Source organism: Pleurodeles waltl, chromosome 9, assembly GCF_031143425.1.
Source record: "Pleurodeles waltl isolate 20211129_DDA chromosome 9, aPleWal1.hap1.20221129, whole genome shotgun sequence".
Taxonomy (NCBI): domain Eukaryota; kingdom Metazoa; phylum Chordata; class Amphibia; order Caudata; family Salamandridae; genus Pleurodeles; species Pleurodeles waltl.
This window is the reverse complement of record NC_090448.1, coordinates 38408403-38429662: the sequence shown is the minus strand read 5'-3', so window position 1 is coordinate 38429662 and position 21260 is coordinate 38408403. Positions and strand designations below refer to the sequence as shown.

The 21260-nt window shown below is 46.4% G+C and overlaps 1 protein-coding gene across 2 annotated transcripts in view; it reads right to left on the bottom strand.

The window, feature by feature from the left end:
- Window positions 1-21260, bottom strand: part of CELSR3 (cadherin EGF LAG seven-pass G-type receptor 3) — a 631136-nt gene that overhangs the window by 130221 nt on the left and 479655 nt on the right. For both annotated transcript variants that reach the window (XR_011198602.1, XM_069206219.1), the window contains exon 18: window positions 18286-18495. Coding sequence is in view for 1 of the 2 variants with exons in the window: in XM_069206219.1 (XP_069062320.1) it covers window positions 18286-18495 (210 nt within the window). In the remaining variant the exon portion in view is untranslated. The remainder of the gene's footprint in view (window positions 1-18285; window positions 18496-21260) is intronic.

Below are 21260 nucleotides of genomic sequence, written 5' to 3'. Positions count from 1 at the left end.
TAAAAGCCCCCACAAATCAAAATAAACTTGCAAACAATATACCTTGAGCCCAATGCACAAACCCCATTTGTAATCTAGCATCGAGTTTAGTAACTTGCACTTGAGGCCATGAAAGGGAGATTCCTGCATCTGCAACTGTATATCAAGTACATCTGCACTCCATGAAGAGGGATGTACCCCGGTCCTTGAGAAGAGTACATTTTTGACCATTTCCAAGATGCAAGTGGAACAGAATAAAGTTTGTGGACCCCTAGAGCAGGGCTGGAGCTATGGTCTTGGTAAGTTCAACCGATCTGAGGACCAGATGGAGAGGTTAATTGTGTTGAAGAAATGTGTAGGGCAGAGGAGGCTAATGTTTTTAGCAACCTTAGTCCAGACACTTTAGGCAGGAAAAGTTGCAGCCTGACGTCACACAGGGGCTGTGAGAGGAATGCCTGGTTTAAGGGGGTTTCCAAGCATGACTGCGGGATGAATGTACAGGAAGAGGTATATGTTTGTGCAAGGGGACTCAGCTAAGGCCTTCTTGTACAGTCTAGAGCCATATATGGGGTCTCTGGCTGATGCTGCTCTGGGGCATGCTTGTAGGGTGTATCTTTGCATCTTTCATGCATCAAGCTGAGGGATGCTTCTCTAGGAGGGCGAGGAGATATGTTAGATTGTTTTAAGGAATCTTTTTATTCCTATATCTTTGCTATCTTTTCCCTCCATTTGCCTCTTCAACAGGTGATGAGGTGAGTAAGGTCTTACAACATCCTGTGATAGCACATGAAATTCTACCAGATGTAAATGTGTCTTTGCTTCCTTAACAGGTCTTTCTTGTTTCTGGCATTGATACTGACTTCCGCGGGTCTGTACATGCGACTGAAATGAGCCTTTGTTTATCATTTTAAAACTTCCTCTATGAACATGTTTACACATAAAAGTGTATCCGTTGTGAAGGCAGTTTTGGGGCTTGGATATCTGTTTCTGGCTTCAGATAGGCACAGATGGTACTTGGATGGAAAAAAGGCTTGCAGAAAGCCTGCTTCTGTTCCTGACGACCTGAAGTGGGAGATGATCATTTGTAGTTCAGCTCAGGATGCCCACCTCACTGATGCGTCCTTTCATTGTTTGGAAGAACTGCAGTGGCACCAGGGTGTGAAGTGACACATCACAATGTCTGTGCCATTCAAACACCTGACCTGGGGAAGGTCCCTTAAGAACTTGGCTCCTATACTCACAGCCTCAAACTATCAATAACCCCACAGCACAGCAGATGCTTGGACAAAACATCTGTATCCAAGCCCGGGCAAAGGACTGTTGTTTATTCCAACCCGCTTCAAACACCAACCCGTCCACATCGATGGAAAATGAGTCTTGGCGTTGCAATGACGGTGGATTAGACGGCATCAGCTAAGGAAGACAAAGAGCCCGGAGATTGTACTCTGACCCTAATGAAATACTGAGCATTGTTTGCACAGATGGTCTGGTTACGTCTCAGGCTCTGCCAAGGCTTGAAAGACCCTACATTACCATTCTGGCAGAAAGGGCACTCAAGCCTCCAGTAACAATTTACTGTGAGAGAGATGGAGTAAAGACAGGAGGCAAACCGCAAGGGACGGAGAAAGAGATGAGGTGGGGAGGTGGACAGCCCACAGAAAGACAGGCAAAGGGATAGACTGATGCATTAATGGACCAGATGCAATTTACAATATTTTTGAAGTACTCAGTGGGAGATGCACTTACATATACAGAGCAGTACGGCTGCGCAGAGAGGGCCACAAGAAGGTGGTTTCAAGAGTTGTTAACCTCAGCATCAAGAAGAAGTTATGCATGTCCCTATATAACAACACATAGGTCTTTCTGATCACAGACCATACCCAGGCACACTTCTTAGAGCGCAGCACTGTCTTCACCTCCACAGTTCAGAGAACCCTGTCAGAAAAGGCCAATCCCCATCCGCCACTCTTTATGAAAGAAATGCATTTATGTGTTTTGCAGGTCAGACCATCAAAGAGTGTTAAAAAGAGTGTTATAAATAGCACTGAACTAAAAGCCCATAACAATTAGGGTGAAGACGAATTATAATACACATGAGACCAACCAGAGCTGGACAATTTGTAAGACATCAGCAGATCAAGAGTGGGACAATATCTAAGAGACCTGTAGAATACTGTCTAAGACACTAGCAGAGCAAGACGAGTAGTACAATGTGTAAGATACCAGCAGAGTACCATAATATGTAAGATGTGTAAGGTACTAGCAGAGTGAGAAGAATAGTATAAAGTCTAGCACACCATTACAGCACGAAGAGTAGTATAATGTGTATGACACCATTAAAGCAAGAAGAGTAGTACAATGTATGTCACCAGCAGGGCGAGATGAGTAGTGCAATGTGTAAGACAGCAGGAGACCAAGAAGAGTACTACAATGTGTAAGACGCCAGCAGAGCAAGAAGAGTACTACAATGTGTAAGACACTAGCAGAGCAAGAAGAGTAGTACAACGTGTAAGACACCAGCAGAGCAAGAAGAGTAGCACAACGTGTAAGACACCAGCAGAGCAAGAAGAGTAGCACAATGTGTAAGACACCAGCAGAGCAAGAAGAGTAGTACAATGTGTAAGACACCAGCAGAGCAAGAAGAGTAGTACAATGTGTAAGACACCAGCAGAGCAAGAAGAGTAGTACAATGTGTAAGACACCAGCAGAGCAAGAAGAGTAGTACAATGTGTAAGACACCAGCAGAGCAAGAAGAGTAGTACAACGTGTAAGACACCAGCAGAGCAAGAAGAGTAGTACAACGTGTAAGACACCAGCAGAGCAAGAAGGGTAGTACAATGTGTAAGACACCAGCAGAGCAAGGAGAGTAGTACAACGTGTAAGACACCAGCAGAGCAAGAAGGGTAGTACAACGTGTAACATACCAGCAGAGCAAGAAGAGTAGTACAATGGGTAAGACACCAGCAGAGCAAGAAGAGTAGTACAATGTGTAAGACACCAGCAGAGCAAGAACAGTAGTACAATGTGTAAGACACCAGCAGAGCAAGAACAGTAGTACAATGTGTAAGACACCAGCAGAGCAAGAAGAGTAGTACAATGTGTAAGACACCAGCAGAGCAATAACAGTAGTACAATGTGTAAGACACCAGCAGAGCAAGAAGAGTAGTACAATGGGTAAGGCACCATCAGAGCAAGATGAGTAGTACAATGTGTAAGACACCAGCAGACCAAGAAGAGTAGTACAATGGGTAAGACACCAGCAGAACAAGAAGAGTAGTACAAGATGCAGTACAGCAGCAGTGCAAGAAGAGTAGTACAATGTGTAAGACTCCAGCAGATCAAGAAGGGTAGTACAATGTGTAAGACGCCAGCAGAGCAAGAAGAGTAGTACAATGTGTAAGACGCCAGCAGAGCAAGAAGAGTAGTACAATGTGGAAGACACCAGCAGAGCAAGAAGGGTAGTACAATGTGTAAGACGCCATGTGTAAGACGCCAGCAGAGCAAGAAGAGTAGTACAATGTGTAAGACGACAGCAGAGCAAGAAGAGTAGTACAATGTGTAAGACGCCAGCAGAGCAAGAAGAGTAGTACAATGTGTAAGACACCAGCTGAGCAAGAAGAGTAGTACAATGTGTAAGACGCCAGCAGAGCAAGAAGATTAGTACAATGTGTAAGACACCAGCAGAGCAAGAAGAGTAGTACAATGTGTAAGACACCAGCAGTGCAAGAAGAGTAGCACAATGTGTAAGACGCCAGCCGAGCAAGAAGAGTAGTACAATGTGTAAGACACCAGTAGAGCAAGATGAGTAGTACAATGTGTAAGACACCAGTAGAGCAAGATGAGTAGTACAATGTGTAAGACACCAGCAGAGCAAGAAGAGTAGTACAATGTGTAAGACACCAGCAGAGCAAGAAGAGTAGTACAAGATGCAGTACAGCAGCAGTGCAAGAAGAGTGGTACAATGTGGAAGGCGCCTGCGGAGCAAGAAGAGTAGTACAATGTGTAAGACACCAGCAGAGCAAGAAGAGTAGTACAATGTGTAAGACACCAGCAGAGCAAGAAGAGTAGTACAATGTGTAAGACACCAGCAGAGCCAGATGAGTAGTACAATGTGTAAGACACCAGAAGATCAAGAAGGGTAGTACTATGTGTAAGACACCAGCAGAGCAAGAAGAGTAGTACAATGTGTAAGACACCAGCAGATCAAGAAGGGTAGCACAATGTGTAAGACACCAGCAGAGCGAGAAGAGTAATACAATGCGTAAAACACCAGCAGAGCAAGAAGAGTAGTACAATGGGTAAGACAGCATCAGAGCAAGATGAGTAGTGTAATGTCTGAGGCACTGACAGAGAAAGAAGAGTAGCAGAATATGTAAGACACCAGCAGAGCCAGATGAGTAGTACAATGTACGACACCAGCAGAGCAAGAAGAGTAGTACAATGTGTAAGACACCAGCAGAGCAGGAAGGGTAGTACAATGTGTAAGACACCAGCAGAGCAAGAAGAGTAGTACAATGTGGAAGACACCAGCGGAGCAAGAAGAGTAGTACAATGTGGAAGACACCAGTGGAGCCAGATGAGTAGTACAATGTGGAAGACACCAGCGGAGCAAGAAGAGTAGTACTATGTGTAAGACACCAGCAGAGCAAGAAGGGTAGTACAATGTGGAAGACACCAGCAGAGCAAGAACAGTAGTACAATGTGTAAGACACCAGCAGAGCAAGAAGAGTAGTACAATGTGTAAGACACCAGCAGAGCAAGAAGAGTAGTACAATGTGTAAGACACCAGCAAAGCAAGAAGAGTAGTACAATGTATGTCACCAGCAGGGCGAGATGAGTAGTGCAATGTGTAAGACAGCAGGAGACCAAGAAGAGTACTACAATGTGTAAGACGCCAGCAGAGCAAGAAGAGTACTACAATGTGTAAGACACTAGCAGAGCAAGAAGAGTAGTACAACGTGTAAGACACCAGCAGATCAAGAAGAGTAGTACAATGTGTAAGACACCAACAGATCAAGATGAGTAGTACAATGTGTAAGACACCAGAAGAGCAAGAAGAGTAGTACAATGTGTAAGACACCAGCAGAGAAAGAAGGGTAGTACAATGTGTAAGACACCAGCAGATCAAGAAGAGTAGTACAATGTGTAAGACACCAGCAGATCAAGATGAGTAGTACAATGTGGAAGACACTGTGAGAAGGTAGCCTCTTTCTAGCCTTGTTACCCCCACTTTTGGCCTGTTTGTGAGTGTATGCCAGGGTGTTTGTCACTGTTTTCACTGTCTCACTGGGATCCTGATAGCCAGGCCTCAGTGCTCATAGTGAAAACACTATGTTTTCAGTATGTTTGTTATGTGTCACTGGGATCCTGCTGGTCAGGACCCCAGTGCTCATAGGTTTGTGGCCTATATGTATGTGTCACTGGGACCCTGTCACACAGGGCCCCAGTGCTCATAGGTGTGCATGTATATGTTCCCTGTGTGGTGCCTAACTGTCTCACTGAGGCTCTGCTAACCAGAACCTCAGTGGTTATGCTCTCTCATTACTTTCAAATTGTCACTAACAGGCTAGTGACCAATTTTACCAATTTACATTGGCTTACTGGAACACCCTTATAATTCCCTAGTATATGGTACTGAGGTACCCAGGGTATTGGGGTTCCAGGAGATCCCTATGGGCTGCAGCATTTCTTTTGCCACCCATAGGGAGCTCTGACAATTCTTACACAGGCCTGCCACTGCAGCCTGAGTGAAATAACGTCCACGTTATTTCACAGCCATTTTACACTGCACTTAAGTAACTTATAAGTCACCTATATGTCTAACCTTTACCTGGTAAAGGTTAGGTGCAAAGTTACTTAGTGTGAGGGCACCCTGGCACTAGCCAAGGTGCCCCCACATTGTTCAGAGCCAATTCACTGAACTTTGTGAGTGCGGGGACACCATTACACGCGTGCACTACATATAGGTCACTACCTATATGTAGCTTCACCATGGTAACTCCGAATATGGCCATGTAACATGTCTATGATCATGGAATTGCCCCCTCTATGCCATCCTGGCATAGTTGGCACAATCCCATGATCCCAGTGGTCTGTAGCACAGACCCTGGTACTGCCAAACTGCCCTTCCTGGGGTTTCACTGCAGCTGCTGCTGCTGCCAACCCCTCAGACAGGCAGCTGCCCTCCTGGGGTCCAGCCAGGCCTGGCCCAGGATGGCAGAACAAAGAACTTCCTCTGAGAGAGGGTGTGACACCCTCTCCCTTTGGAAAATGGTGTGAAGGCAGGGGAGGAGTAGCCTCCCCCAGCCTCTGGAAATGCTTTGTTGGGCACAGAGGTGCCCAATTCTGCATAAGCCAGTCTACACCGGTTCAGGGACCCCTTAGCCCTGCTCTGGCGCGAAACTGGACAAAGGAAAGGGGAGTGACCACTCCCCTGACCTGCACCTCCCCTGGGAGGTGTCCAGAGCTCCTCCAGTGTGCTCCAGACCTCTGCCATCTTGGAAACAGAGGTGCTGCTGGCACACTGGACTGCTCTGAGTGGCCAGTGCCACCAGGTGACGTCAGAGACTCCTGCTGATAGGCTCCTTCAGGTGTTAGTAGCCTATCCTCTCTCCTAAGTAGCCAAACCCTCTTTTCTGGCTATTTAGGGTCTCTGTCTCTGGGGAAACTGCAGATAACAAATGCATGAGCTCAGCCGAGTTCCTCTGCATCTCCCTCTTCACCTTCTGATAAGGAATCGACCGCTGACCGCGCTGGAAGCCTGCAAAACTGCAACATAGTAGCAAAGAGGACTACTGCAACTCTGTAACGCTGATCCTGCCGCCTTCTCGACTGTTTTCCTGCTTGTGCATGCTGTGGGGGTAGTCTGCCTCCTCTCTGCACCAGAAGCTCCGAAGAAATCTCCCGTGGGTCGACGGAATCTTCCCCCTGCAACCGCAGGCACCAAAAAGCTGCATTACCGGTCCCTTGGGTCTCCTCTCAGCACGACGAGCGAGGTCCCTCGAATCCAGCGACGCTGTCCAAGTGACCCCCACAGTCCAGTGACTCTTCAGCCCAAGTTTGGTGGAGGTAAGTCCTTGCCTCACCTCGCTGGGCTGCATTGCTGGGAACCGCGACTTTGCAGCTACTCCGGCCCCTGTGCACTTCCGGCGGAAATCCTTCGTGCACAGCCAAGCCTGGGTCCACGGCACTCTAACCTGCATTGCACGACTTTCTAAGTTGGTCTCCGGCGACGTGGGACTCCTTTGTGCAACTTCGGCAAGCACCGTTTCACGCATCCTCGCAGTGCCTGTTTCTGGCACTTCTCCGGGTGCTACCTGCTTCAGTGAGGGCTCTTTGTCTTGCTCGACGTCCCCTCTCTCTGCAGGTCCAATTTGCGACCTCCTGGTCCCTCCTGGGCCCCAGCAGCGTCCAAAAACGCCAAACGCACGATTTGCGTGTAGCAAGGCTTGTTGGCGTCCTTCCGGCGGGAAAACACTTCTGCACGACTCTCCAAGGCGAGAGGGATCCGTCCACCAAAGGGGAAGTCTCTAGCCCTTTTCGTTCCTGCAGAAACCTCAGCTTCTTCTGTCCAGTCGAAGCTTCTTTGCACCCGCAGCTGGCATTTCCTGGGCATCTGCCCATCTCCGACTTGCTTGTGACTTTTGGACTTGGTCCCCTTATTCCACAGGTACCCTAGATTGGAAATCCACAGTTGTTGCATTGCTGGTTTGTGTCTTTCCTGCATTATTCCTCTAACACGACTCTTTTGTCCTTAGGGGAACTTTAGTGCACTTTGCACTCACTTTTCAGGGTCTTGGGGAGGGTTATTTTTCTAACTCTCACTATTTTCTAATAGTCCCAGCGACCCTCTACAAGGTCACATAGGTTTGGGGTCCATTCGTGGTTCGCATTCCACTTTTGGAGTATATGGTTTGTGTTGCCCCTATCCCTATGTTTCCCCATTGCATCCTATTGTAACTATACATTGTTTGCACTGTTTTCTAAGACTATACTGCATATTTTTGCTATTGTGTATATATATCTTGTGTATATTTCCTATCCTCTCACTGAGGGTACACTCTAAGATACTTTGACATATTGTCATAAAAATAAAGTACCTTTATTTTTAGTATAACTGTGTATTGTGTTTTCTTATGATATTGTGCATATGACACTAAGTGGTACTGTAGTAGCTTCACACGTCTCCTAGTTCAGCCTGAGCTGCTCTGCTAAGCTACCATTATCTATCAGCCTAAGCTGCTAGACACCCTATACACTAATAAGGGATAACTGGGCCTGGTGCAAGGTGCAAGTACCCCTTGGTACTCACTACAAGCCAGTCCAGCCTCCTACATTGGTTGTGCAGTGGTGGGATAAGTGCTTGAGACTACTTACCACTCTTGTCATTGTACTTTTCATAAGAGAAAAATATACAAAACAAGGTCAGTGTATATACACATAGCCAAAAAGTTTTGCATTTCCTCTTTTCACTCTTTTCTAAGTGCTGAAAAGTACTTCTAAAGTTTCAAAAAGTTCTTAAAAGTTTAAAAAGTTTTTTCTGTCTTTCCAAAAAGTTCTGAAAACTTTTTTCTCTTTTTCTATCACTTTAACTCTCTCTAAAAAATGTCTGGCACAGGAAAAAATGTTGAACTGTCCAAACTTGCATATGATCACCTTAGCTGGAAAGGAGCAAGGAGTCTCTGCATAGAGAGAGGTTTGAGTGTAGGGAAGAATCCTTCCTTAGAACTGTTAATTAATATGCTTAGAGTACAGGATAAGGCCATAAGTGCCCAATCTGGTGAAAAAGTAGCTAATGGTTCTCAATCTGATCCAGGGACTCCCCCAGGAAAAGGTTCAGGAAAGAAACTTCTCAGCCTGCCCATTACTAGACAGTCTAGCATAGTTGGTACAGAGGTTGAATCACACCATACTGATGGTGTGCTCTCACATTATACTGGTAGCCAAGCTGTTAGGGTGCCCTCTGTAAGGGACAGGTCTCCTTCTGTTCATTCCCATCATACCTCTGTATCTAGAAATGTCCCTCCCACCCACCCTGATGACAGATTGTTAGAAAGGGAGCTCAATAGATTGAGAGTGGAACAAACCAGACTGAAGCTCAAGAAGCAACAGCTGGATTTGGATAGACAGTCTTTAGAATTAGAGAAGGAAAGACAGAAGTTGGGTTTAGATACCCATGGTGGCAGCAGCAGTATTCCCCATAGTCATCCTGCAAAAGAGCATGATTCCAGGAATCTGCACAAGATAGTTCCCCCTTATAAGGAGGGGGATGACATTAACAAGTGGTTTGCTGCACTTGAGAGGGCCTGTGTTGTACAGGATGTCCCTCAAAGGCAGTGGGCTGCTATCCTATGGCTATCATTTAGTGGAAAAGGTAGGGATAGGCTCCTTACTGTGAAAGAAAATGATGCTAATAATTTCCAAGTTCTTAAGAATGCACTCCTGGATGGTTATGGCTTAACCACTGAACAGTACAGGATAAAGTTCAGAGAGACCAAAAAGGAGTCTTCACAAGACTGGGTTGATTTCATTGACCATTCAGTGAAGGCCTTGGAGGGGTGGTTACATGGCAGTAAAGTTACTGATTATGAAAGCCTGTATAACACAATCCTGAGAGAGCATATACTTAATAATTGTGTGTCTGATTTGTTGCACCAGTACCTGGTAGACTCTGATCTGACCTCTCCCCAAGAATTGGGAAAGAAGGCAGACAAATGGGTCAGAACAAGGGTGAACAGAAAAGTTCATACAGGGGGTGACAAAGATGGCAAGAAGAAGAAAGATGGTGAAAAATCTCAAGATAAGCATGGGGATAAGGGTAAAACCAAAGATCCCACTTCAAATCTTAAACACTCTTCAGAGGGTGGGGATAAAACAAATTCTTCCTCTTCTTCCCAACCTGCACACATTAAAAAGCCTTGGTGCTTTGTGTGTAAAAACAGAGGCCATAGGCCAGGGGATAAGTCCTGTCCAGGTAAACCCCCTGAGCCTACCACCACTAATACATCAAGCTCTAGTGCCCCTAGCAGTAGTGGTACTAGTGGTGGGACTGCTGGCAACAGTCAAGCAAAGGGTGTAGTTGGGTTCACTTATGGGTCCATAGTGGAAACTGATGTAATCAGTCCCAAGACAGTTTCTGTCACACCTAGTGGCATTGGCCTTGCCACACTGGCTGCTTGCCCCCTTACAATGGATAAGTACAGGCAGACAGTTTCAATAAATGGTGTTGAGGCCTTGGCCTACAGGGACACAGGTGCCAGTTTCACTTTGGTGACTGAAAACCTAGTGCCTCCTGAACAACACATCATTGGACAACAGTATAAGATTATTGATGTCCATAACTCCACTAAGTTTCTTCCCTTAGCTATAATTCAGTTTAGTTGGGGTGGAGTTACTGGCCCTAAGCAGGTGGTGGTATCACCTAGCTTACCTGTAGACTGTCTCTTAGGTAATGACCTAGAGGCCTCAGGTTGGGCTGATGTAGAGTTTTATGCCCATGCAGCCATGCTGGGCATCCCTGAGGAATTGTTCCCTCTCATTTCAAGTGAAATGAAAAAGCAAAGGAGAGAAGGCCTGAAAACTCAGGATCCCTCTCCATCAACAGGTAAAAAGGGTATCACAGTATCCCCTAACCACCCTACCATTCAGGATACTATTCCTGTGGTGGGAGAAACCTCTCCTAGGGTGGCACCTGTTCCAAGGGAATCATCAGCTGGCAAAGCTGGACTCCCTGAGGTGGAAGTACCTCTCTGTGGGATAACTAACATTGGTGAGAAAAACAGCACCATTTTAGTTAACATGGAGCATCCCTCCAACCCTCCCAGAGAAACTTTAGTGCAGAAACCCTGCACTACCTCACAACACTTAGGACAGCATCCCTGCCCTAGTGTGGAGCTCATAGGACAGCATCCCTGCCCTGCTCCAACTCAAGAGAAACAGCATCCCTGTTCTCTCTTCCAGCCAGATGGACAAAGTTTTTGCCCAGCTATGGCTTTTCTGAGACAGCATCCCTGTCTGGCATTTCCATCACTACAAATAGGTTCAGTGGACAATTCCCACTGCTCTAAACTAAAACTTACTGATAGAAACTCTGAAAATACATCTTCACATTGTTGCTTAGCTAAAAAACTTCAAACAGGGTGGTTTACATCCCCACAGGGAAGTAACCATATAGTGGATGATAAAGGGAGTAACCAGTCTATTGCAGAGCTACTCTCTACTTATCACCACTTAGACAATAAAGTCTCAACTGGCCAAGGTTAGCCTTATTGTCCTTCGTTTGGGGGGGGGGGTTGTGTGAGAAGGTAGCCTCTTTCTAGCCTTGTTACCCCCACTTTTGGCCTGTTTGTGAGTGTATGCCAGGGTGTTTGTCACTGTTTTCACTGTCTCACTGGGATCCTGATAGCCAGGCCTCAGTGCTCATAGTGAAAACACTATGTTTTCAGTATGTTTGTTATGTGTCACTGGGATCCTGCTGGTCAGGACCCCAGTGCTCATAGGTTTGTGGCCTATATGTATGTGTCACTGGGACCCTGTCACACAGGGCCCCAGTGCTCATAGGTGTGCATGTATATGTTCCCTGTGTGGTGCCTAACTGTCTCACTGAGGCTCTGCTAACCAGAACCTCAGTGGTTATGCTCTCTCATTACTTTCAAATTGTCACTAACAGGCTAGTGACCAATTTTACCAATTTACATTGGCTTACTGGAACACCCTTATAATTCCCTAGTATATGGTACTGAGGTACCCAGGGTATTGGGGTTCCAGGAGATCCCTATGGGCTGCAGCATTTCTTTTGCCACCCATAGGGAGCTCTGACAATTCTTACACAGGCCTGCCACTGCAGCCTGAGTGAAATAACGTCCACGTTATTTCACAGCCATTTTACACTGCACTTAAGTAACTTATAAGTCACCTATATGTCTAACCTTTACCTGGTAAAGGTTAGGTGCAAAGTTACTTAGTGTGAGGGCACCCTGGCACTAGCCAAGGTGCCCCCACATTGTTCAGAGCCAATTCACTGAACTTTGTGAGTGCGGGGACACCATTACACGCGTGCACTACATATAGGTCACTACCTATATGTAGCTTCACCATGGTAACTCCGAATATGGCCATGTAACATGTCTATGATCATGGAATTGCCCCCTCTATGCCATCCTGGCATAGTTGGCACAATCCCATGATCCCAGTGGTCTGTAGCACAGACCCTGGTACTGCCAAACTGCCCTTCCTGGGGTTTCACTGCAGCTGCTGCTGCTGCCAACCCCTCAGACAGGCAGCTGCCCTCCTGGGGTCCAGCCAGGCCTGGCCCAGGATGGCAGAACAAAGAACTTCCTCTGAGAGAGGGTGTGACACCCTCTCCCTTTGGAAAATGGTGTGAAGGCAGGGGAGGAGTAGCCTCCCCCAGCCTCTGGAAATGCTTTGTTGGGCACAGAGGTGCCCAATTCTGCATAAGCCAGTCTACACCGGTTCAGGGACCCCTTAGCCCCTGCTCTGGCGCGAAACTGAACAAAGGAAAGGGGAGTGACCACTCCCCTGACCTGCACCTCCCCTGGGAGGTGTCCAGAGCTCCTCCAGTGTGCTCCAGACCTCTGCCATCTTGGAAACAGAGGTGCTGCTGGCACACTGGACTGCTCTGAGTGGCCAGTGCCACCAGGTGACGTCAGAGACTCCTGCTGATAGGCTCCTTCAGGTGTTAGTAGCCTATCCTCTCTCCTAAGTAGCCAAACCCTCTTTTCTGGCTATTTAGGGTCTCTGTCTCTGGGGAAACTGCAGATAACGAATGCATGAGCTCAGCCGAGTTCCTCTGCATCTCCCTCTTCACCTTCTGATAAGGAATCGACCGCTGACCGCGCTGGAAGCCTGCAAACCTGCAACATAGTAGCAAAGAGGACTACTGCAACTCTGTAACGCTGATCCTGCCGCCTTCTCGACTGTTTTCCTGCTTGTGCATGCTGTGGGGGTAGTCTGCCTCCTCTCTGCACCAGAAGCTCCGAAGAAATCTCCCGTGGGTCGACGGAATCTTCCCCCTGCAACCGCAGGCACCAAAAAGCTGCATTACCGGTCCCTTGGGTCTCCTCTCAGCACGACGAGCGAGGTCCCTCGAATCCAGCGACGCTGTCCATGTGACCCCCACAGTCCAGTGACTCTTCAGCCCAAGTTTGGTGGAGGTAAGTCCTTGCCTCACCTCGCTGGGCTGCATTGCTGGGAACCGCGACTTTGCAGCTACTCCGGCCCCTGTGCACTTCCGGCGGAAATCCTTCGTGCACAGCCAAGCCTGGGTCCACGGCACTCTAACCTGCATTGCACGACTTTCTAAGTTGGTCTCCGGCGACGTGGGACTCCTTTGTGCAACTTCGGCAAGCACCGTTTCACGCATCCTCGTAGTGCCTGTTTCTGGCACTTCTCCGGGTGCTACCTGCTTCAGTGAGGGCTCTTTGTCTTGCTCGACGTCCCCTCTCTCTGCAGGTCCAATTTGCGACCTCCTGGTCCCTCCTGGGCCCCAGCAGCGTCCAAAAACGCCAATCGCACGATTTGCGTGTAGCAAGGCTTGTTGGCGTCCTTCCGGCGGGAAAACACTTCTGCACGACTCTCCAAGGCGAGAGGGATCCGTCCACCAAAGGGGAAGTCTCTAGCCCTTTTCGTTCCTGCAGAAACCTCAGCTTCTTCTGTCCAGTCGAAGCTTCTTTGCACCCGCAGCTGGCATTTCCTGGGCATCTGCCCATCTCCGACTTGCTTGTGACTTTTGGACTTGGTCCCCTTGTTCCACAGGTACCCTAGATTGGAAATCCACAGTTGTTGCATTGCTGGTTTGTGTCTTTCCTGCATTATTCCTCTAACACGACTCTTTTGTCCTTAGGGGAACTTTAGTGCACTTTGCACTCACTTTTCAGGGTCTTGGGGAGGGTTATTTTTCTAACTCTCACTATTTTCTAATAGTCCCAGCGACCCTCTACAAGGTCACATAGGTTTGGGGTCCATTCGTGGTTCGCATTCCACTTTTGGAGTATATGGTTTGTGTTGCCCCTATCCCTATGTTTCCCCATTGCATCCTATTGTAACTATACATTGTTTGCACTGTTTTCTAAGACTATACTGCATATTTTTGCTATTGTGTATATATATCTTGTGTATATTTCCTATCCTCTCACTGAGGGTACACTCTAAGATACTTTGGCATATTGTCATAAAAATAAAGTACCTTTATTTTTAGTATAACTGTGTATTGTGTTTTCTTATGATATTGTGCATATGACACTAAGTGGTACTGTAGTAGCTTCACACGTCTCCTAGTTCAGCCTGAGCTGCTCTGCTAAGCTACCATTATCTATCAGCCTAAGCTGCTAGACACCCTATACACTAATAAGGGATAACTGGGCCTGGTGCAAGGTGCAAGTACCCCTTGGTACTCACTACAAGCCAGTCCAGCCTCCTACAGACACCAGCAGAGCAAGAAGAGTAGTACAATGTGTAAGACACTAGCAGATCAAGATGAGTAGTACAATGTGTAAGACACCAGCAGAGCAAGAAGAGTAGTACAATGTGTAAGACACCAGCAGAGCAAGAAGGGTAGTACAATGTGTAAGACACCAGCAGAGCGAGAAGAGTAGTACAATGCGTAAAACACCAGCAGAGCAAGAAGAGTAGTACAATGGGTAAGACAGCATCAGAGCAAGATGAGTAGTGTAAAGTCTGAGGCACTGACATAGAAAGAAGAGTAGTACAATGTGGAAGACACCAGCGGAGCCAGATGAGTAGTACAATGTACGACACCAGCAGAGCAAGAAGAGTAGTACAATGTGTAAGACACCAGCAGAGCAGGACGGGTAGTACAATGTGTAAGACACCAGCAGAGCAAGAAGAGTAGTACAATGTGGAAGACACCAGCGGAGCAAGAAGAGTAGTACAATGTGGAAGACACCAGTGGAGCCAGATGAGTAGTACAATGTGGAAGACACCAGCGGAGCAAGAAGAGTAGTACTATGTGTAAGACACCAGCAGAGCAAGAAGGGTAGTACAATGTGGAAGACACCAGCAGAGCAAGAACAGTAGTACAATGTGTAAGACACCAGCAGAGCAAGAAGAGTAGTACAATGTGTAAGACACCAGCAGAGCAAGAAGAGTAGTACAATGTGTAAGACACCAGCAGATCAAGATGAGTAGTACAATGTGGAAGACACCAGCAGAGCAAGAAGAGTAGTACAATGTGTAAGACACCAGCAGATCAAGATGAGTAGTACAATGTGTAAGACACCAGCAGAGCAAGAAGGGTAGTACAATGTGTAAGACACCAGCAGAGCGAGAAGAGTAGTACAATGCGTAAAACACCAGCAGAGCAAGAAGAGTAGTACAATGGGTAAGACAGCATCAGAGCAAGATGAGTAGTGTAAAGTCTGAGGCACTGACATAGAAAGAAGAGTAGTACAATGTGGAAGACACCAGCGGAGCCAGATGAGTAGTGTAGTATCTGAGGCACTGACATAAAGAGAAGAGTAGCAGAATGTCTGAAGCAGAAGTCTCCAACCTTTTTTGCAATAAGAGCTATTTATGTTCAATGAAAATCATCCCAAGCTACTCATTAGTTTTGTAATAGAGATGCAATCAGAAAGGATAGTTCGGGTTACCCGGCTGTGTGCTGCCCCCCGCAGCTAGCAGAGTCACCGTAGAGGAGGCAGCTGGGAGCCTGTAATTGAGACTGTGTCCCTTGAGTTGCCATACTGTGTGTTTTCAGACAGTTCTATATCATTATTTTGACCCGAGTTACACTACTATAAAATACCTATTCGCACTTCATTGCTGCCCTTGTGATATGTTCAGTAATGCTGCAGACAGGGCTCCAGGGTTGTCATGCAGTGCATGTCATGGCAGTACTAGGGGTAAACCAACAAACAGCAGAGGGTCATGGACGGGTGACCACTGGTCACCAGCCCTCAGGATTCAATATATGCTGAGGATGGCTTTAGAAGGAGTGAGCTTTACACTTTCTATGTAAAGTTTTACTAACAGAGCCCACAGAACTAGACATACCTGGCACACTGCCAGCGGGCAGTCCACAACAGCCCAATCAAATTTAATTGCAAGCTTGGAATGGGTTTTCTTGGGTTGATTGAGTGAGTTCATTTCGATTTTGGGTGAATACACGCTGTTTTATTACCAGCTCATTCTAATATCAGAACACAATGTTCCAGGATGGATTATGACATTTTTTCATTATTCGTTCTGCCTTTCTGAATTTAGCTTTAAAAAGAAAGTCCATGCTCTCCACTGTCATAGTTTCTCAAATACTTCTGCCTCTCCGTGACACATTTCTGTGGTATGGAGTGAATGAAGAAAGAGAAGTTGATGGGAGGAAGGAAAGAGTATGAGCGTGTGAGAGCGAAAAAAAAGAGTCTGAGTTCACATCTTTAGAGTTGTGCTTGTTGTCGTTCATAAGGTCAGCGTGGGAATTAAGATGTATCGCCCACTACACAGGGAGTTAACAGTGGTTAACACACTCTTCAGAGGATATTAAATAATGCTAATTTCCTTCTTTGCAGTTATGGGCCCAACATGAATACTAAAGGGAGGGGCAATTAACACCTGCTAACACCGGGGGGAAGTGGGCACCCGCCCCTAAATCTTACCCAACACATGAGTACAAAGAAACCCATGGCCCTTCTGCACTAAGGGCCAGATGTACGAAGCCTGTTTGCATTTCTTAACGGTCCGAACCGGTACTTCAGTCCATTGAGAAATGCAAACTGGGCTTTTCTTATGTACAAATCCCTTTAAGGAATCGCAAATTGCAATCTCTACACTACAGAAATCGCAATTTTGCGATTCCCAGAATAGGAAATGCAAATAGGGATTTCCGATTTGCATTTCCTATTCTGACGTACCATGCATTTCCAAAATGCGATTTGGGCATTTTGGAGATGCAATGACCACCAATTTGAAGTCAGTGCTAACCAGGTGAAAATTACAAAAAAAATTAAATTGCAAAAGAGCACACATATTCCTCTTAGGCATATGTGTGCTCTACAGGTGCACCCCAACGGGGGCCTTTTTCCCAATGCCATCCCTGATTTTGCATTTCCTAAATAGTGATTTCTTACTAAGAAATCGCTATTTAGGAAATGCAAAACCAGGCCACTGACTCAAATGCGGCGGGATTTCTTAATACTGGTTTCCTGATAGCGATTCTTACTTTGAAGGAATCACTATTAGGAAATCGGTATCTTTGTAGATAGCATTTTGCATTTCTTTAATAGCGATTTCTATGAAGTCACGAATTAAGAAATACAAAATTGCATCTACGTACATCTGGCCATAAGTCCTTATACTACACTCTACTTAGAATGCTGTAGTTAATGTCAACGTTCTGAGCATTCTGATTGGGTGAGACAATCTCAACCTTCTATTTGTGGCACAAACAAGGTTTTGGACTCTTGTTATTGTTAGGGTTAGTATTAAGGCTATGTTCAGGGGATGGGATATTGCTAGAGTAAAGGGTAGTTGTTAGATTAGAAGGGTGTTTTGAGTTGAACAATGGATATACAGTATCTCCTGGATACCCTCACGTGTGATTAGCCACGCTTCACAAATCCTGTTTGATTGATGTGTGAATCTAAATGACGATTTGACCATGTGTTTTAGGGAAGGATGATGCTCGCTTCATCTTCAAATGGAACCCAATGTTTAATGCGTTACTGATCCTGAAGTGCATGCCCATTTTAAACTGATCAGTGAGCTCAGCAGGTTCAATTATTCAATATTTACATTACTTGCAATTTTCTTTGCAGTATAACATGTTTAGCTCTGTGAAAACAGGTACATAATGCTGAAAAAACAGATGTATGTGCAGGAGAATGTCAATGTTAGGAAGCTGGTATTTAAGACTGAATGGGTTTCATGGTAGAAAATTTGATATTTTGGAGATACACAAATACTAGCTTCATGCAAATGACATGAATATCTCATTAGTCAGGCGGTCACGACACAGAGGCGTAGATGGCTACCTAGGCCTTTGTGCCAGTGTCCATCTGATTGGCCTGGAGCTCTCTGCTCCCGCTGCAGTGTGTGAGTTTCTGTGCATGGGATCCCAAACCCCATGGTGCTTCAGTTGCATCTGGAACAAGACAGCAGGTGCGAGCTATCTGTAGAAAGGGCTCTGCTTGCACCATTGTCTGGCAAGGTCATGGCTGTTGAGTACACATATGTTTTGTGATAGAAAAAGAAGTGACCTTCTATGAGGCTGGAAGGAAATCTTCCCTATATGTGCCCTTACTGGCTTGCCCAATAGAATGTCTGAAAAATACTGCTCACCTCGTTGAAGTGGGCATCCTGCGTCGCAGTCAACCCAAAGCCGCGCTGCTTGCTCTCAAAGTCCATTAGGCGTGAAAGCAGGCGGTATGTGATCTGAACGTCGTTGCCAAAGAAGAGCGCCATCTGGTCGGTGATGGCACGCAGCCGGTGCGCAAGCTTCTTGGCTTCAATGGTGTTCAGCTCGGTCTCGTTCTTCTCCAGGCTCTCCAGCTGCCAACCATGAGAACAAGCTTTAACTCACTGAATTCGAGGGCCAGATGAGAACAGGGCAGAGCGCGCTCCCGCCCCACGCCCGCCTCTCAAGCCAACACACGTCTTTGAACAGACCTACATAACGAGGATTGCATCAAGCAGAGAAAGAAATACTAGAGGACTAAGGGCCAGATGTATCAAGCAGTCTTGCATTCGCAAACGGTGTGAATTGCAAAATTCGGCGGTTTGCGAATGCAAAAATGCCTTTCGAGATGTATGAAAGGCATTCGCTGTGTAATTTTAAGGAATCGCAGAAACAGCAATTCCTTAAAATTGCGACCCCTTTTAGAGAATCGCAGATTGCAATTTTCTAAATAGGAAATCGCAAACAGGGAATTCCTATTTGCGATTTCCAAAGCACACATATCAAGCATTTCCTAAATGCGAATTGGGCATATAGGAAATGCAATTACCACCAAATCCAATTTGGTGGTAAGCATGTGCAATTTTTTAAAATGCATTGTGAATGCTTTTTTAAAAATGACATGTCGCGCACACATGCCCCTAGGGCATTTGTGTGCTTCACATGTCCGCAAATATTTGTTTGGGGTGCATCAGAGGGGGCCTTAGGCCCCCAGCACCCTGGGGTTTGTATTACCTAATTTGCGAATTCCTAACTGGAATTCGCAAATTGGGAAATGCAAAACCATTCGCACCTATGGTCTACAGGCCCATAGGGAACAATGGAGTACCATTCCCTAATTGCGATTCGGTAATAGTGATTGCGAATTTTAAGAAATCGCTATTACTGAATCGCAAATTTCATGCATCCCATTTTGCATTTCTTAAATAGCGATTTCTTAAAATTTGCTATTTAAGAAATGCAAACCAGGAGCTTGATACATCTGGCCCATAGTTTTTTACTCATGAGGCTATTGTGTGCATGCTCTCTGGACGTGCACACTGTTTAACCTCATCTGTGCTACAGCTGGAGGAGAACATTCAAATACAGAACAGTGGATCCACATGTATTTTAAAAAATATATATTTTTATTAACAATTTGCTGTTATACACATACAGAATGATTTGATATGGCATCTGCGCTTTCTTATGCAGCTCAGGATGTTACATGCTTTGCTCGAATATCACATACTTTATTATACCTTTACATCAGTTTTAATTCCTTATGGTCTAAATCTGGAGCCTCGTATGTTTACCTGTGAGCCATATGAGAACTGTGCCACCGATCTGATTTTTATACATCTAAAACAGTCTTTAATTAAAGTTAAACAAGTTAATGGTGCAAAGGTACCTGTATGGGCAGGCGGTTCCATTGTCCGGAGACAACCTCTTCTCTGTTACCCTTCGGAGCGGGGTTGGCTCCTTTCATGCTATCCATCCCCTCTTAATCCCAAAACGGTGACTCCTTCAAGTAATGCCCATTTCCTTCTAACCTCGCTCGGTCATTTCTGTGATCTTGGGCCGTGTATCCCATGTCTACCTTCGTTTCCCTTCTAGTATCTTCTAGGTACCAAACCCTGGTTTCACCCTTCCTTGCCATAGGAATTGTGTCACTGCCGGCTTCTATTTCCGTCCCTCAGTTTATTTTTATGTCAGTCCCTCTGTAGTTGTGTCCGTACCCCTCAACATCCCCTCCCATTTCGACAGTATCTCCTCCCATTCTGGGGCGATGGGGGTCTGGCGGAGTCCACGCTCCTCCTCTCTCTTCAGTATCTGCAGGTCTGCTCTGGCCCACTTCTCAACTTCCCGTCTCCATTAAGTCAGTGATGGGCATCTGGGGGATTTCCACCCCAAGGTAATCAGTATCCGGTATAAAACCAGAGCCAGGTCCAGAAAACGACCCCTCACCTTCCCACGTGGAAGTCCCGTTTTAAGACCCAATAGGCACACATTGGGGGACAAGGCCAAATCCTTTTCAAGCAGTCTAGACAGCTCCGCCAACACACTGCCCAGCCCAGTCACAGATCGGGGCAGTTCCACACCATGTGGTCGAAGTCTGCATTCACGTCACTGCACCTGGGGCATGTCCTGGGGACCCCTCCTTATATTAAGGATAAGCGGTGTAGGGTAAGGTACGTCCTGTGCGTATAATTATATTGGGTATATCTCAGTCTCGTGTTTCTCGACACCTCCCTTGGGTACGCTAGCACTCTACTCCACTCTGAGTCTTATCTCGTTTTCCAGGGATCTCTCCCACCTCTCCCTTAGGGATTGCATTGGGTCAAGGGCCCCCTCCTGTTCGGCTCGGTACAGTCTTGTGATGCGGTGTGCATCATCCCCCAATGTTAGAAGGAGGTGTAATATTTGATGGGTGGTAGGCTCTGCATTCGCTGTTTCCCAGTGTTCCCGTAGGTTATGTGTTAACTTCTGGTACAGAAGAAATTGCCCCGGAGGGATTCCCTTATCATTCACTAGGTCAGTAAAGGTCCTCAACACCCCATCCCGGAATAAGTCACCTACTGTCTCTTCTCCCACTCTTTTCCAAATCCCGAGCCCTGTACCCACCAAGCCATCCTCCTTCAGATCTAGTATTAGGGCGGTCAGCGGCAAGGCCGGGGAATAAGAGGATCCCACCCCCACTCGTCTTGTGCACCTCTTCCAACAAAATATGGCTACTTTCATCATCGGACTGTCCATTTGGCATGCCACCTTCTTATTAATCAACTGCGCTATGACCTGATCCGCACCTCTATCTCCAACGGTAATCCATCTGTCCAGGTATCCCTTCCCAGCGAACCAACTGGGGACCCATTGCAGTTGG